This window comes from Oncorhynchus tshawytscha, linkage group LG04, assembly GCF_018296145.1.
Source record: "Oncorhynchus tshawytscha isolate Ot180627B linkage group LG04, Otsh_v2.0, whole genome shotgun sequence".
In the NCBI taxonomy this organism is placed as follows: domain Eukaryota; kingdom Metazoa; phylum Chordata; class Actinopteri; order Salmoniformes; family Salmonidae; genus Oncorhynchus; species Oncorhynchus tshawytscha.
In genome coordinates, this window is record NC_056432.1 from 33,874,506 (window position 1) to 33,893,237 (window position 18,732).

General features: G+C 41.1%; 1 protein-coding gene across 1 annotated transcript in view; it reads left to right on the top strand.

Annotated features, from left to right (window-relative positions):
- The window catches only part of LOC112248610 (tricarboxylate transport protein B, mitochondrial-like), a 31,953-nt gene that overhangs the window by 3,092 nt on the left and 10,129 nt on the right, over nt 1–18,732 (top strand). The window contains exons 2-3 of the mRNA XM_024417773.2: nt 16,093–16,200; nt 16,742–16,841. Of these exons, the coding sequence (XP_024273541.1) occupies nt 16,093–16,200; nt 16,742–16,841 (208 nt within the window). The remainder of the gene's footprint in view (nt 1–16,092; nt 16,201–16,741; nt 16,842–18,732) is intronic.

The window sequence follows — 18,732 nt, forward strand, 5'->3', positions numbered from 1 at the left end:
TAAGCAAAGAGAAACAACAGTCCATCATTACTTTAAGACATGAAGGTCAGTCAATGCGGAAAATTTCAAGAACTTTGAAAGTTTCTTCAAGTGCAGTCGAAAAAAACCATCAAGAGCTATGATGAGGAACGTCACAGGAATGGAAGACCCAGAGTTACCTCTGCTGCAGAGGATAAGTTCTTCAGAGTAACAAGCCACAGAAATTGCAGCCCAAATAAATGCTTCACGGAGTTCAAGTAACAGACATATCTCAACATCAACTGGTCAGAGGAGACTGTGTGAATCAGGCCTTCATGGTCAAATTGCTGTAAAGAATCCACTACTAAAGGACACCAATAAGAAGAGACTTGCTTGGGCCAAGAAACAAGAGCAATGGACATTAGACCGGTGGAAATTTGTTCTTTGATCTGCAGTCCAAATTGGCGATTTTTGATACCAACCGCCACGTCTTTGTGAGATGCGGGGTGTGTGAACGGATGATCGCCGCATGTGTATTTCCTACTGTAAAGCATGGAGGAGGAGATGTTATGGTGTGGGGGTGCTTTGCTGGTGACACTGTCTATTTAGAATTCAAGGCACACTTTACCAGCATGGCTACCACAGCATTCTTCAGCGATACACCATCCCATCTGGTTTGGGCTTAGTCCCACTATCATTTGTTTTTCAACAGGACAATGACCCAACACACCACCAGGCTGTGTAAGGGCTATTTAACCAAGAAGGAGACTGATGAAGTGCTGCATCAGATGACCTGGCCTCCACAATCCCCGACCTCAACCAAACTGAGATGGTTTGGGATGAGTCGGACCACAGAGTGAAGGAAAAGCAGCCAATAAATGCTTAGCATATGAGGGAACTCATGCAAGACTGTTGGAAAAGCATTCCAGATGAAGCTGGTTGAGAGAATGCCAAGAGTGTGCAAAGCTGTCATCAAGGCAAAGGGTGGCTATTTGAAGAATCTCAAATATAACATTTATTTGCATTTGTTTAACACTTTTTTGTTTACTACATGATTCCATAGGTGTTATTTCATAGTTTTGATGTCTTCACTATTATTCTACAATGTACAAAATAGTAAAAATAAAGAAAAACCCTTGAATGAGTACGTGTTCTAAAACTTTAGACCGGTAGTGTCTAAATTATCAGCCCTCTGATTACAATGACGAGCAAGATGTGCTGATCTGTTCTGGGCCTGCTGCAGTTTAACTGGGTCTTTCCTTGCAACACTTGACCACGCGACTCAACAATAATCAAGATAAGTCAAAACTAGAATCTGCAGAACTTGCTTTTTGGAGTCAACCATTGAATATATATGTTTTGACCGTGACAGTTTACAATCTAAGGTAATGCCAAGTAATTTAGTCTCCTCAACTTGTTCAGATCTGCCCTGCGGTACACCACACGTTAGATGTTTGACATTAAAGAAGCTTCCATTAAAGAAAACCCTTTGAGTCCTATTAGATAGACAGCTCTGAATCCATGATATGGCAGAGGTTGAAAAGCCATAACAAATACATTTTTTCAACAACATGTTATGGTCAATAATATCAAAGGCTGCACTGAAATCTAACAGTACAGCTTCCACAATCTTCTTATTATCAATTTCTTTCAACCAATCATCAGTAATTTGTGTCAGTGCAGTACATTTTGGTTGCCCTTCTCCATAACCATGCTGAAAGTCTGTTGTTCATTTGTTTACAGAGAAATAGCATTGTATTTAGTCAAACACTATTTTTCCCCCAAAAGTTTGCTAAGACCTGGCAGCAAGCTTATATAGGTCTGCTGTTAGAACCGGTATTTGTATTTGTATTTATTATGGATCCCTATTAGCTGCTGCCAAAGCAGCAGCTACTCTTCCGGGGGTCCGGCAAAATTCATTCAGTTATACATTTTTAAAAACACAATACATTCATAACAGATTTCACAACGCACTAAGTGTGTGCCCTCAGGCCCCTACTCCACTACCACATATCTACAATATAAAATCCATGTGTACGTGTGTATATAGTGCATATGTTATCATGTGTGTGTAAAGGCTGCTTTTGGGTAGCGGAATTACTTTGGCTTCCCTCCAGGCCTGGGTACAAATACTTTCCTCTAGGGTCAGATGGAAGATATGACAGATAGGAGTGGCTATAGTGTCAGCTAACATACTCAGTAGCTTTCCATCTAAGTTGTCAACGCCAGGAGGTTTGTCATTATTGATCGTTAACAATCATTTTTCCACCTCTCCCACACTAACTTTACAAAATTCACACTTGCATTGCTTTTCTTTCATTATTTGTTTTTCTATGCATGAAAACGATTGCTCACTGTTCGTTGTTGGCATTTCCTGCCTAATCTGCCAACTTTGCCAATGAAGTAATCATTAAAATAATTGGCAACATCAAATGGTTTTGTGATGAATAAGCCATCTGATTCGATGAAAGATGGAGTTGAATTTGTCTTTCTGCTCATAATTTCATTTAAAGTACTCCAAAGTTTTTTGGAGCTTCTTCTTGAGCGGACAGCTTGACGAAAACCAGCCAATATTCAGGTCCTCAAGAAAGTAGACCTCTGTTTACATCACATACACTATCAAGCATTTCACACATATTATTTAGATACTGACTGTTAGCACTTGGTGGCCTATAGCAACACCCCCCCAAAAAAGGCTTTTGTACCAAGTGAACCTGCAACCACAACACATAAGATCTTCTCTAAGCATTACAGGGATATGGCTCTGAATATATACAGCAACACCTCCCCCATAAGCATTTGTGTCTCTTCTATAGATGTTTTATCCTTGTATTGCTACTGCTGCATAATCAAGTGAGTCTCAAAAATGATTAACATATGAATGTTATCTGATTAGCAAGTTATTGATTTCATTAACCTTATTTCTAAGGCTACTTATATTAATATGGGATATTTTCAGCCCTTTCCTGGGTAGCTTATCAGAGACAGACATAATATGGAAACGAGCAAACAAAGCAAGAGAAAAACATATACATCCAGCAGTCCTTTAATCAATTGGGGTGTGTGTGTTCATGCGGGATTGAAGTTACGAACCCATAGGCTTGGCTCTCTTATCCCTTCCAGGCTTCTGGGAGGGTGGACAATGAGCCTGTCATAGCGGATGTATGTCCCCACGCAGCTTTCATGTCTGGGATAAGTTCTTTCCTCTTCTGGCGCACAGCTTCAGGATAGTCCTCATTGAGGAAGATCCAGTGTATTCGGAAAGTATTCAGACCCCTTGACTTTTTCCACATTTTGTTACATTACAGCCTTATTCTAAAATTGATCAAATTGTTTTTTTCCCCCTTATCAATCTATACACAATACTCTAAAATGACAAAGCAAAAACAGCTTTTTGTATAAAAAACAACAACGGAAATATTACATTGTACATAAGTATTCAGTCCCTTTACTCAGTACTTTGTTGAAGCACCTTTGGCAGCGATTACAGCTTCCAGTCTTCTTGGGTATGATGCTACAAGCTTGGCACACCTGTATTTGGGGAGTTTCTCCCATTCTTCTCTGCAAAAACTCTCATGTTCTGTCATTTTGGATGGAGAGCGTCGCTGCACAGCTATTTTCAGGTTTCTCCAAAGACTGTCGATCAGGTTCAAGTCCGGACTCTGACTGGGCCACTCAAGGACATTCAGAGACTTGTCCTGAAGCCACTCCTGAGTTGTCTTGGCTGTGTGCTTAGGGTCGTTGTCCTGTTGGAAGGTGAACCTTTGCCCCAGTCTGAGGTCCTGAGGGCTCTGGAGCAGGTTTTCATCAAAGATCTCTCTGTACTTTGCTCTGTTCATCTTTCCCTCGATCCTGACTAGTCTTCCAGTCCCTGCCACCAAAAAACATCCCCACAGCATGATGCTGCCACCACCATGCTTTCACTGTAGGAATGGTGCCAGGTTTCCTCCAAACATGACGCTTGGCATTCAGGACTTACAGATTTCTGTCATCTCGCCATACTCCTGTTTCAACTCATCGAGGTGACCCTGGGAGAACTGCAAATTGTTCTTCAGGTCCTAGACCTCTCTGGTCAGGTTGTCCATTATTTTATTAGTTGAATCCACCAGTATTTGGACAAATACTTGAAGCTATTTGCTTGTTGTTGTAACAACTGCTTGTACAACTATTTTTGTTCATTTAAAAAATCCTTTGCGTGTGATAGAGACACCACTGCCTTCAATGGTACTCCCGCTGGCTTTAGTCTTTGTAATGGTAGCTTAGCAACGTAGGTTACGCTGTTACTCCACGCAGTTCCAGACAGGGCAGGTCACAAGGAAGATTGAAAACAACAAATGGCAGGGATCTAGACAGCCACAGACCTGAAACAATCCACTGTCCCAACCACAATGGCTAACCGCGTTCCGGGCTGCGTTCAAGCTCTCAAGAAAACCTTGCTAGCTCGATAGACAGCTAGCTAACAGCTAGGTGGCTAGCTAGCAGCTAGGCTAGCTGCTACACCAAATAGCTTCTCAGACTTGGCCTTGGTCGGCAGGATCACTGGACAGAGACTAGCAATCCCAACAACTGATGCCAACTGTGTGGCGGGATCCAAACTAAAAAGTTAGCTAGCTACTAAGAAACTTTCCAATACACTTTCAAAACAACAAACTTTTCAAAACAACAAACCGAACTCAAAATAATTTATTTTTAATTTTTATTTGTCACATGCGCCGAATACAACCTTACTGTAAAATGCTTACTTACAAGCTCTTAACCAACAATGCATTTTTAAGAAAAATAAGAGTTAAGAAAAATATTTACTAAATTAACTAAAGTAAAAAATATGAAGAACAACAAAATAAAAACAATGAGGCTATATACAGGGGGTACCTGTACCGAGTCAATGCGTGGGGGTATAGGTTAGTTGAGGTTATTGAGGTAATATGTACAGTACCAGTCAAAAGTTTGGACACACCTACTCATTCAAGGATTCTTCTTTATTTGTACTATTTTCTACATTGTAGAATAATAGTGAAGACATCAAAACTATGAAATTACAAAGTAGCCACAGAAACCGTCTAAGTGACGCTCATCTGCATGCTCGTTGTCCTCACCAGGGCCTTGACCTGACTGCAGTTCGGTGTCTTAACCGACTTCAGTGGACACATTTTCACCTTCAATGGCCACTGGCACACTGGAGAAGTGTGCTCTTCATGGATGAATCCTGTTTTCTATACCGGGCAGATGGCACACAGCGTGTATGGCGTTGTGTGGTTGAGTGGTTTGCTGATGTCAACTTTGTGAACAGAGTGCCTCATGGTGGCAGTGTGATTATGGTATGGGTAGGCAGAAGCTACGGACAAGGAACACAGTTGCATTTTATCAAAGCAATTTGAATGCACAGAGATACTGTGACGAAATCCTGAGGCCCACTGATATTCATCCACCTCATGTTTCCCCGTGTCGCAAGGATCTGTACACAATTCCTGGAAGCTGAAAATCTCCCAGTTCTTCCATGGTCTGCATATTCACCAGACAAGTCACCTATTGAGCATGTTTGGGATGTGCTCTGGATTGACGTGTATGACAGCGTGTTCCAACTCTCTCCAATATTCAGCAACTTCGCTCAGCCATTGAAGAGGAGTGGAACAACATTCCACAGGCCACAATCAACGACCTGATCAACTCTATGTGAAAGAGATGTGTCACGCTGCATGCGGCAAATGGTGGTCACATCAGATACTGACTGGTTTTCTGAGCCACGCTCCTACTTTTTTCTTTTAGGTATCTGTGACCAACATATTCTGTATTCCCAGTCATGTGAAATCCATAGATTAGGGCCTAATGAATTTATTTCAATTGACTGATTTCCTTATATGAACTGTAACTCAGTAAAATCTTTGAAATTGTTGCATGTTGCATGTAATATCAACACAGGGAGACCAATCAATTAGTTATCGTATTTTTACTAATATACATTTTGCTTATGAATTATTAAGTGATTAAAAGTCGAAACTCAAAAAATCAAATCGGTGATGGAATTTGGCTTCAATAGGATATCATAGTAGTTACAAACCACAGCTGGATCACATGCTACTGTCCTCCCTTCCACTGGCATATTTTTGGTCACAGTTCTTTGGTCTGGTCTGGACCAGCCTTGATTTCAACATCCACAGATGTCTGGACCGGCCTTCATTTGGCCCAAACATAGACGTTCATGATTTGTTCAGATTTGGTCCGGTCCAGTAGAGCACAGTACAGTACAGTAAAGAAAAGCAGAGTATAGTTCAGTACAGTGCAGTACATTATAATCCAGTAGAGCACAGTAGAGTAGAGTACAGTACAGTACAGTAAATAAACATAGTGTATGGTTCAGTACAGTACAGTACAGTCATGTATTGTACAGTAGAGTAGAATAGAGTGGAGTACAGTTCAGTACAGTACACAGTAGCGCACACTAGAGTTGAGTACACTATAATGTACTGTACTGTACTATACTTTACTGTACTGTAACGTACTCTACTTGACTGACTTTACTGAGCCCTACTGTGCTCTACTGTGCTGTACTTTGATGTCCAAACTTATGAATAGACATCTATGATTGGTTCAAATTTGGTCTTGTTTAGTGGCAGAGCTCATTAAAATAAAAGCCAGTGTGTAGAATAATACCCAAATATGCAAAGGAGGATATTATAATCCACTTCACTTACTGTAGTTCAATAACCAAAACAGATTTTTTTAACCTCAAAGTGTCATGTCCTAGCTGACACCCCATTCTTTCTGCAGACATCTCAGAATTTTAATTTGGAGCAGATATTTAACAGAGTTTTTGGAAAATGTGATCACATTTTACCTAAATTCTGTTACCAAACTTTTTTTTCACCTTTATTTAACCAGGTAGGCTAGTTGAGAACAAGTTCTCATTTGCAACTGCGACCTGGCCAAGATAAAGCAAAGAAGTGTGACACAGACAACAACAGAGTTACACTTAGAGTTAACAATAAACAAGCCAATAACACAAACAAGTCAATGACACAGTAGAGAAAAGAAAGTCTATATACAGTGTGTGCAAAAGGCATGAGGAGGTAGGCAATAAATAGGCCATAGGAGCGAATAATTACAATTTAGCAGATTAACACTGGAGTGATAAATGAGCAGATGATGATGTGCAAGTAGAGATACTGGTGTGCAAAAGAGCAGAAAAGTAAATAAAATAAAAACAGTATGTGGATGAGGTAGGTAGATTGGGTGGGCTATTTACAGATGGACTATGTACAGCTGCAGCGATCGGTTAGCTGCTCAGATAGTTTAAAGTTGGTGAGGGAAATAAAAGTCTCCAACTTCAGCAATTTTTGCAATTCGTTCCAGTCACTGGCAGCAGAGAACTGGAAGGAAAGGTGGCCAAATGGGGTGTTGGCTTTGGGGATGGTCAGTGAGATATACCTGCTGGAACGTGTGCTACGGGTGGGTGTTGAAATCGTGACCAGTGAACTGAGATAATGCGGAGCTTTACCTAGCATAGACTTATAGATGACCTGGAGCCAGTGGGTCTGGCGACGAATATGTAGCGAGGACCAGCCGACTAGAGCATACAGGTCGCAGTGGTGGGTGGAATAAGGTGATTTGGTAACAAAACGGATGGCACTGTGATAGACTGCATCCAGTTTGCTAAGTAGAGTGTTGGAAGCTATTTTGTAGATGACATCGCCGAAGTCGAGGATCGGTAGGATAGTCCGTTTTACTAGGGTAAGTTTGGCGGTGTGAGTGATGGAGGCTTTGTTGCGAAATGGAAAGCTGATTCTAGATTTGATTTTGGATTGGAGATGTTTAATATGAGTCTGGAAGGAGAGTTTACAGTCTAGCCAGACACCTAGGTATTTATAGTTGTCCACATATTCTAGGTCGGAACCGTCCAGGGTGGTGATGCTAGTCTGTGTAATTTGTTAAAAGCGGTCCTTGTGCATAGAGTTGTATGGTTTGCTAAACTTTGATGAATGTTATTTGTTTGGCATACATTCTAAGTGAACAATCTCCGCGCAATTCCGTTTCCGTGAAATTGCCCATAGTGTTTTACCCTCTGGCTGAACTAGGTTACATTTGACCTCATGACTTTGGTACCGCAGGTTTGTGCAAAAAATTTTTTTATCTGTCCAAATACCTTTCACAGCCCTAACAGTCTATGGTGCCATTTCATAAACAGTCTCTCCTGACTCTCCTCCTCTCAGCCATTGGTAAATATAAAATGAGGCCATCAATCAAGATTTTAGATCTGAGAAACCCACCTGGCCTCCTCCCTCCCATCCTATCCTTTCACTCAGACTAATCAGACAAGCTGGCCGGGAACGCTAACAGCCAAAGGAACAGGCTACTCTCTCTGTCAGCCAAACTCTTATTTAACCTGTTTGTTCTAGTTGTACACTCCACTCCTCTTAGCCAATTGATTACTGCTTATCTGTAGAATATTTTTCTTTCTCTCAGTCCCTGTTTTTATTACAGTCTGAATCTATGGGTGCAAATTTAAGGGGAGAACAAGGATATTTTGTTACGTAGATTAATAGCTTGTGTGTGTATGTCTAGTTTAAAAAAAAGGTTAAATAAAAATGTATAAACATTTATAGTATATGAGTGTGTGTGTTGAAGTCACAGTGTCATACCCAAGGACCTGATCTACTCAGCGAGATAAAAGTAATCAGGTAAAGTGCTCTTGTGTCTAATTCTGACCTGAGATATTACTCAATGAACAGCCAAGCCAATGTTTAACTACACCAAGAAGATACAGAATCCTCCTGACACCCAGTTTGACAGTTAATAAATCGGACTAGCACTTCTCTCAGTGCCTAGACATTGAACCACAGATATTTCCGGTGATGGAAAAAGCACTCAATTGTCACAATTTAGTAAAAGTAAGGACACCTTAATAGAAAATGACTCAAGTAAAAGTAAAATTCACCCAGTAAACTACTATTTGAGTAAATGGCTAAAAGTATCTGTTTTTAAATGTACTTAAGCACAGTGGTGGAAAAGGTATGACATCGCCATGCTTGAGTAAAAGTAAATGCTATACATCAAATTCCTTATATTAAGCAAACGACAATCAGGAGCACACTTCAACCCTCAGACATGACTTACAAATGCCGTATTTGTATTTATTGTGTCCGCCAGATCAGAGACAGTAGGGATGACAACGTGTTATATTTATAGGTGCGTGAATTGGACCATATCGCTGTCCTGCCTGAGCATTCGAAATGTAACGAGTACTTTTGGGTGTCAGGGAAAATGTATGGGAGTAAAAAGTATCTATGTATTTTTGGAATGTATGTAGCACAGTAAAAATATAAATAGTAAAGTACAGATACCCCAAAAAACGACATAAGTAGTACACGACTGGCTATATCTGGTTATTTTTCTCTACACTTGGAGTGGTAAGGAGGAGTATGTGTGTATGCGAGAGATTGTGAGTGTGTACTGCTTGTTTGGTGGCAGTCTTTGTTTAGCAACTGGAGTACATATCCTTAATTAATTTCATAATTAATAAACTTTTGTGTTTCTATGTCAAACGGCTTTGTTATATTTCAGTCTTCTGTGATGCATATAAAGTGTAATATTGGGATGCAAACTCAAAATGTAATACATTTCAAATCTATATCTGAAATGAAACAGGTGTCTTTTTTTAAAGCCCAAAACCATGTGTGTGAGCTGTATACTCTTGACTACCAAGAAACACTCCGTGTGACCCTGATTTAACCCACTGCAGTAAAAGGTTAACTCATAGTAGATAAAGACTACAGCCAGTTGGACTCAGTATGACTCTACAGTAGTTTGACTCCACGTGTGTGGTGTCATAACTGATGTAGCTTAGCCTTTGAGAAATATTCCACTTTTGGCACTGGTGTAATGCAGGAAGGGGTGAAAGGGTGGAGTGACTTTTGTATGTGTACATGTGTGGTTGTATAGGTCTTGTATAGGCCTGGAGGGGGGAAGTGACATGGACAGAATAGAGAAAGTCGTAGCTTAATGGAAGAAAAATCCTACATGTCTTACAAACCCAGACAATGGCTTTGAGGCACATGATGGGTGTTTGAGCTCCTTCTACTCCCTCTCCTGCACTCCTAGCAGCTAATGGCAATGGGTGATGTTGAGAGGTGGAGGCTGTTGATATGAGGCATTATTGGCCTGGGGGATGACAGCTTTAAATGGGTTTCTGGTTCTGATGGGTTTTCTATGTGTGTGTGTGCGTGCGTACGTGTGTTCATGCTTTGTGCGTGCGTGTGTTTGTGTAAGTGTGTGTGAGGTTTGAGAAAGTACTTTTGTATTGCTCTGTGCTTGGATGGTTGTCTGGAGCAACATTTCTCCCTCTCTCTCTCCCTCTCTCCATTTCTCTCTCGCCCTCTTTTTTACTTTCTCTCGTGCTTCAGTTAAGTTCTTTGAGTGGCTGTCTCCTCTCAGACTCAGAGGGCTTGTCAAAGTGTGCACTCACTCCCTGCTCATTCACACGCCACTGCACCCAATACACTAGGTAATAGACTCTACACACTCTCCCTGAATCTGACTCACGACCCACCAGCGCCCTCGAGGGCAAAACGTCAAATCACGAAACCCCTGTTGCCCTTCCTGTCAGACACATATACTCTCTCTGCCTTTCATTTTATCTTCCACTTCTCTCTCTCGCCCTCTCTCCCTCTCTCTCTCTCTCTCTCTCTCTAGTCTCTGTTGTTAAAGAATATATTTCATTTTAATATGACTAGCTTGGATAAGTAAGAATATATTTAAAGAATACATCATGTTCCCGTGTTTAGTATTTTTTGTGTTCTTACACATTATGGTGTCCTGGTCCATAAACTGTGGGGTTGCAAGATTGGGTTATGTTTATTGTTTGCCAGGTCTGGTGATTTTGAAAGTTAGTTTTTCTCAGTGAAGTTCTCATCAGGAGCAGATGATGTGGCCACCACTCATTAGAGTTACCTCAACAGCAGGCAAATAGATAGCACTTCAGAGGTCTTCTCTATCGCCCTCTCTGCTCTTGCACTTATTTTCTCCCTTGCTCGCTCTCCATTTGTTGATATCCCCTTTCTTCACCATTTTCTGTCTTACTCTCTCTATCTCAACCCTCTTTATCTCTATTTTCCTCTCCCTATCTCTCTTTCCCTCTCTCTCTCTCTCTCTCTCTCTCTGTCTCCCTCCCTCTCTCAGTCTGTCCCTCTGTCTCTGTCTCTGTCTCTATCTCCTGTCTCTGTCTCCTGTCTCTATCTCCTGTCTCTATCTCCTGTCTCTATCTCCTGTCTCTCTCCTGTCTCTGTCTCTCTCTGTCTCTCTCCTCCATAGGTGATCTAATAGTGTGTAATGGTGTGGAGGGTTCCTATTGGTTGTTTGGCTGGGATGTGTGTCTCTACTGCTGGGCTGCAACCTGTCCTCTCAACCAGGCTCAAGACAATACATGTTCTGTATTATGAAGATCAGCCCCAGTGGTGTGTGTGTGTGTGTGTGTGTGTGTGTGCACTCTGAGTGGCTGTGATACAAGCAGGAACCCAGCTGTGAAGTCAGAAGGGTGTTGATTAAACTATACAGTGCCTACAGAAAGTATTCAAACCCCTTGACTTTTTCCACATTTTGTTGTGTTACAGCCTGAATTAAAAATGAATTAAATTCAGATTTGTTTGTCACTGGCCTACACACATAATTCCCTATAATGTCAAAATGGAATAATGTTTTTTGTTTTTACAAAAATATGACAAATTAATGAAAATTGAAAAGCTGAAATGTTTTGAGTTAAGTATTCAACCACTTTGTAATGACAAGCCTAAATAAGGTCAGGAGAAAAAATGTTTTTAACAAGTCACATAATAAGATGCATGGACTCGGCACTTGGTGTGCAATAATAGTGTTTAACATGATTTTTGAATGACTACCTCATCTCTGTACCCCACACATACAATTATTTGTAAGGTCCCTCAGTCGAGCAGTGAATTTCCAACACAGATTCAACCACAAAGACCAGAGAGGGTTTCCAATGCCTCACAAAGAAGGGCACCTATTGGTAGATCGGTAAAAATCAAAAAGCAGACATTGAATATCTCTTTGAACATGGTGATGTTATTAATTACACTTCGGATGGTGTATCAATACACCCAATCACTACAAAGATAGAGGTGTCCTTCATAACTCAGTCACTGTAAAGGAAGGAAACATCTCAGGGATTTCACCATGAGGCCAATGGTGACTTTAAAACAGTTACAGAGTTTAATGGCCTTGATAGGAGAAAACTGAGGATGGATCGTCAAAGTTGTAGTTACTCCATAATGCTAAACTAATTGACAGTGAAAAGAAGGAAGCATGTACAGAATAAAAATATTCCAAAACTTTAATTCTCTTTGCAACAAGGCACTAAAGTAATACTGCAAAAAATTGTGGCAAAGCAATAAACTTTTTGTCCTGATTACAAAGTGTTATGTTTCAGGCAAATTCAATAAAACACATTACTGAGTACCACTCAGTAACTCAGTAACTACTCCCCATATTTTCAAGCATAATGGTGGCTGCATCATGTTATGGGTATGCTTGTAATCGTTAAGGACTGGGGAGTTTTCAGAAGGAAAAAAAAGAAATGGAATGGAGCTTAGCACAGGCAAAATCCTAGAGGAAAGCCTGGTTCAGTCTGCTTTCCACCAGACACTGGGAGATTAATTAACCTTTGAGCATGACAATAACCTAAATCACGGCTAAATCTACACTTGAATTGCTTACCAAGAAGACAGTGAATGTTCCTGAGTGGCCAAGTTACAGTTTTGACTTAAATCTACTTGAAAATCTATGGCAAGACCTGAAAATGGTTGTCTAGCAATGATCAACAATTAATTTATTTGACAGGGCTTGAAGAATTGTGAAAAGAATAATGTGAAAAAAGAAGAAACCCGCACACTGCCCTTGATAGCAACACTGCTCTTTAATAAGCTTTACGTATCGACCTCAAGGCCTTCGTCAGAGCTTTTGTGAGTTTTTTTCAATTAGCATCCTTTTGTAGACATAGCTCCACCCACATCCATTCAATGCATCAAATGGGGTTGGAGTTGAGGGAAAATAAGTACGTTTCACCAAATATAACAATGTGTATTTCATAAGTATTCAAATAAAGTGTGTATATAAAACATATTAAACACGTCTGTAAAAACACAATGAGGACATCGACACATCAAGCAAGTTTTCATAAATCATTGGATACAGCGTGAGAAAAATGTCAGAGTAATCTGAAATGGTGGCATCAATTCATAATTCATTTTATTCAACTGTTACTATGCACCTGCAAAAAAGATAGCTCAGATGTGCGAGTGCCTTTTGAATTTTGAAAAGAATAATGGGCAAATGTTGCACAATCCAGGTGTGGAATACTTTTGAGACTTACCCCAAAAGACTCACGGCTGAAATCGCTGTTTCTACAAAGTATTGACTCAGGGGTGTGATTACAGAACTATAAATTGTATATTTATGGATTTAATTTTCAATACATTTTCAAATAAATTTAAATTTTGAATTCAAGCTGTAACACAACAAAATGTGGAATAAGTCAAGGGGTATGAATACTTTCTGAAAGCACTGTAAATCTGCTTTGTAAGGGTGGAGTATGTGTGTATGTGTGTGTGTGCATGAGGGATGGTTGTGAAAGAGAATGATTTGTCGATGGGTTATATAGAGTAAGGGTGGACAGGGTTGGATGGGCTCTATTTAGGTTGAGAGTTTGAATCATGTCACAGACAATTTTCGCATTATTAGCAACTTTTCAACTACTTACTACTTTTTAGCTACTTTGCAACTACTTAGCATGTTAGCTAACTCTTCCCCTAGCCACAACCCAAATTCGTAACATATTGTACTAATTGTAATTCGTAACATATCATACGAAATGGGTGATGGACATCCACAAATTAATACATACCAAACGTAACATATACTAAATTGAGTGTCTCGGATTTCCTTACAGAATAATACAAAATGCTCTGAGACCAGGTTGTTTACCAAAATGATTTGTTGCAGATAAAAAAATCAGGTAGTGCACACAAAATGTATTTTTTTTGCTTAAGTTTTCATGTACCTAATAAAAATGTCAATGTCAATGTGTTTCCATAGCATTAAATAGCAAATGACCCTACTCTGGTCTTGGCATGTGCACTCTAGATTACAGCTTGCAGATCAGACTGGTCTCATAGACTAGACGTAACGTAGTAAATCCAGGAGACAAATTAGTATGATATGTTATGGTTGGTATGGTTACATAAGACAGAAGGTTACTTAAGGTAAAAACATAAGGATAGTAGGTTGCCTGTTCGAGTCTCATCACAGACAACTTTATAATTTCAGCTAATTAGCAACTTTTCAACTACTTACTAATTTGTAACTACTTAGGGTGTTAGCTATCCCCTCCCCTTCCCCTTCCCATAACCCTAGCCTTAACCCTTTAACCTAACTCCTAACCTTAAGCCTAACCCTTAACCCCTAGCCTAGCTAACATTGGCCAGCTAGCTAATGTTAGCATTATCCACCTAGCTAACGTTAACCACAACAAATTGGAATTCGTAACATATCATATGTTTTGCAAATTTGTACCATATAGTACATTTAGCAAATTTGTAACATGACACTGCTTCACCAATAGCCTACACATGTAAAACTGTAGTACTGTCTGGAATGAATGAAGCCTATTGTAGACATACTGACCTGTACATCCTGGGTCAGTGTGTTAGTGTGAAATGTAGTAGAGCTCATGTGATCTGCTGAACCTTACTTAACACTGGGATTAGAGGAATTAGAGCTGTGTGTGTGTGTTGTGTGTGTGTGTGTGTGTGTGTGTGTGTGTGTGTGTGTGTGTGTGTGTGTGTGTGTGTGTGTGTGTGTGTGTGTGTGTGTGTGTGTGTGTGTGTGTGTGTGTGTGTATGTGTGTGTGTGTGTGTACAGGGATCATGACTTAGCTTTCTAGACTGTTGTACAACCTTATCTTGGCTGAGGGAAATACTGTGCAAATGCATTAAGCCCTTCTGAATACTCTCACTCAACCATACTGTGTAATTTAACTGAAATATAACCAGCAACCACTTAAAATCCTTCTATATCTTCTGTATATGTAATGGGTTAAATATATCTCCTATCACCTCCAGAATAATGTAATTCTAAGTGCTGCAGGGAAGAGATAGAGAGGTTTGGCCTACAATAACGGCAGAAGTTGGATGGATGCCAAGCTGTCACGCAGTTGGATGACATATCTGAACCCTTCCCATTATTTCTTTATACAGATGGGCCTATGGGATTTGAATGTGAGTGTGTGTGTGTGAGAGAGAGAGAGAGAGAGAGAGAGAGAGCGAGAGAGTGAGAGAGAAAGAGAATAAATGAAAATGGGGTAATTCTGTGTGTCATTGAGCTAATGGAGGGCTTGGCCTGTGTAATGGAGCCCCTCCCTCTGGACAGAGCAGATCATTTAATTAACGTCAGCCTTCTCTCCCCCCTCTCTCCTCTCCTTCTCGCCCTCCCATCCCTCTTTTCTAAGTGACTCATCTGCACATAGTGCTGCTCTTAACACTCTCATCCCCATCCTCTGAACTAATCCACAATATAGAGCTGTCCAACATCCTACATCATTCATTCATTCTTTTGTTCTTCGTTCATTGGATCTAATAGCTACAGGTTCATGCATAAAGAAAACGGCTCCATCCATCTTTATCCAGTACATTACATTCCTCTCACACTCTCTGGGCTTTTAAGGTTCACGGATGGCAGCCATATTTAGGGTTATTGTTATGATCCATGATGTACTGGCTCTGCCCAAAGTGAATGCCTGCTTTAGCCAGCCTGTCATTGTAGAAGGCAATTTGTTGGCACCAACAGTCTGGTACCAAAGACTAGCTACCCAAAGATTCACAAAAGGAATCTTCTGGTTGATAAGATGTAGCTGACCAATGCTTTCTGTTTTCTGCATAGTTCAGACTCATTCGCTACAAAATGACATGACATACAGAACCCCAGCAAGCACAGACGGTTCGACAACGTTTGCGTTTGGTTCAAGTCTGATGCCATTTACATTTACAGTAACTAAATGTCGCTTTCCTTTCTGTCCATCTCATTCGACAGATTGTAAAGCTTTATCTGACCTCCGCTCTGTGTTTTCTACAGGTGGTATAGCAGGGGGTATAGAGATCTGTATCACCTTCCCTACTGAGTATGTGAAGACTCAGCTACAGCTGGACGAGAAGGCCAACCCTCCAAAATACAGGGGCATCGGTGAGTGTCTGACTGTGTGTGTGTGTGTGTGTGTCCTCTCACCCGGCAACACAACGACTTTCTCTATCCATCTCCCTTCATACCTCTCTACCTCTTCTTCCCCGATGCATCTAACCTTTCTGAGATACAAGGTCACCAGTGTGTCGACCAAATCAATTCATCTCCATCTATCTCTATCTCTTGCTCATGCTCCATTTCTTATTCTCACTATCTCGCTCCCTCTCTCTCTTTCTCTGTCCCTCTTAGGATCTAATTATCAAATTACCCATCATCCTCAGGTGCATTAGTGATTCTGGCAGGCTGTCACGCTACTTGTTTGTATGACACACACACACACACACACAGTCAGTCTGGCTTCTCTTGGCTGGAGCTCTGAGGATCTGAGACCATCTTAATGAGCTCTGCACACAGCTGTCTCTGCCTCATACTAAATAGCTATGTTCGTCAAGGAGTTCTCTCTCCATGTGTGAATATGAAGTTATTTGAATACTCTCTGTGTGTCCATAGCTGGTTGTGTGTTCATGTATTGATGTGTGTGTAGGTGACTGTGTAAAGCAGACGGTACAAGGTCACGGGGTGAGAGGACTGTACAGAGGACTCAGCTCACTGCTCTACGGATCCATACCCAAATCAGCTGTCAGGTATGTGGATGGCATCTAGCCCTAAACACACACACACACCAATTATTTTGGTCTATTACCCACAATACGTAGCTGAAATGTCCCGCTGGTCTTGTGTGTAATTATGTTATTCTTTCCCAGAGATTATATTTATTTCACACATGACCGTTCTATGGAGACCTCAGTCTCAGACAGGGGTATTTAGCATCTCTCTTTCTCTGAATGTGTTTGTTTGTGTGTATGTGTGTTACAGCGCAGAGCCTGTCTTTAGAGTGGACAGACCCAGCCATGCGGAGCAGAGCTGCCAATTCTTGTATCAGTGGAGATACAGAGAGGAAAACCTGTTGGTGTGTGTGTGTGAGAGTCAGTCAGTCAGCCTCGCGGAAGGGCTCAGTAGGGAAACAGTGCATAGAGGACAGGGCAACAAGAGTAGGCCACATCATCTGTCTAGTCTGACAGCTGTGTGTGTGTGTGTGTGTGTGTGTGTGTGTGTGTGTGTGTGTGTGTGTGTGTGTGTGTGTGTGTGTATTCTTAACATAATTGGGTTACGAAAAAAGAAGGGAGTGCTTTTCTTCTCCCATTCCCTCTGTCCCCCTCCCCCTACCAATCCATCATTTTCTCCCCTTTCTCACCATCTCCCCCATCCCATTAGCTGATTGCCTGTTATGTACAGTGTGCAGCAGTGGGGGGAAGGACGGGGAGTGAAGGAGATAAGAGAGTGGTGAGGGTGAGGTCAGAGTGACACTGGGCTTTAGTGGAGAGAGACTGACCTTTTTCATCCTCCCATTTAACTCCACCTGCCTTCTCATCCACCCCTTTCCTTTTCCTCTCATCCTTTCTTTCCCAAATACCTCCCTCTACCCCTCATCTCTTGGCGAGGGGTAACTGACTTTGCAGATAGAGCCCTAATGGGGTTTAGGAGATGTGCCATGGTCTCTGTGACGACCAAGGTGCCTCTGACTCATCCTGGACTTTGGCTGCCGGCCCAGCTATTATCCATCATGTTGGGATGATTAAAAAAAATCTGTCACTTGTAATTGGCTAAAGAGAAGAGGTTGTTTAGTCTTAGCACATTGAAGTAATTTTAATGGGGTGATGTAAGGTATAGTATAGTGAAAACAACTATACTGCCACTTCCTTGCAGTCCAATTAAGGTGGATGAGAGAGAGAGACCTGTTTCAATTTATAAAGGCATCATTGCCTTTTGTTTGCCAGGCCGTGTCTGTGTTCCTGCACTACAGAGTATGTGAGTTGTGAAGCGGCTATCACTCAAACAAACAAACATGATTGAGTAGAGACAGAGAAACAGATGCTGCATTTTAATGAACAAAAAAATACGAGGCAAAAAAAAGAGAGCGAAAGAGAGTGAGAGCAAAAGGAGGGGTGGAGGGAGAAGAAATGAGATGAGATGAGGAAATAGAACAGAGAGACACACCCAGAGATAGAGACAGATCGTCAACGTCCGAGACAGACAAGAAGACATCGGTCAGACCAGAAACTTTCGGGTTGAGAAGGCAGAGGCACAAGAAACCTAGCGACATGAAACCCGCCTGATCTTGCAATGTTTATTTGTCACATGCGGCGAATACAACAAGTGTAGACTTTACCTTGAAATGCTTACTTACGAGCTCTTTCCCAACAATGCAGTTAAAAAGTATAAAATTAACAAATAGATAACGAGACAATAGTAACACAATGAATTAACACAATAAAATATCAGTATTCTTTTTTTACCAGGTTACAAGAAAGCAAACCTTTAATCAACACTAAGTGGAAAAGTGTCTTTCCTCCCCCTCTCCCCTCCTTCCCCTCTCCTCCTCTCTTCCTCCATGTTGTGTTTGGTCCTGAAATCACCACAATCCAATTCCTGCTATAAATAACCTTCCCAGGGAAGGACTCCCTGGCACAGCAT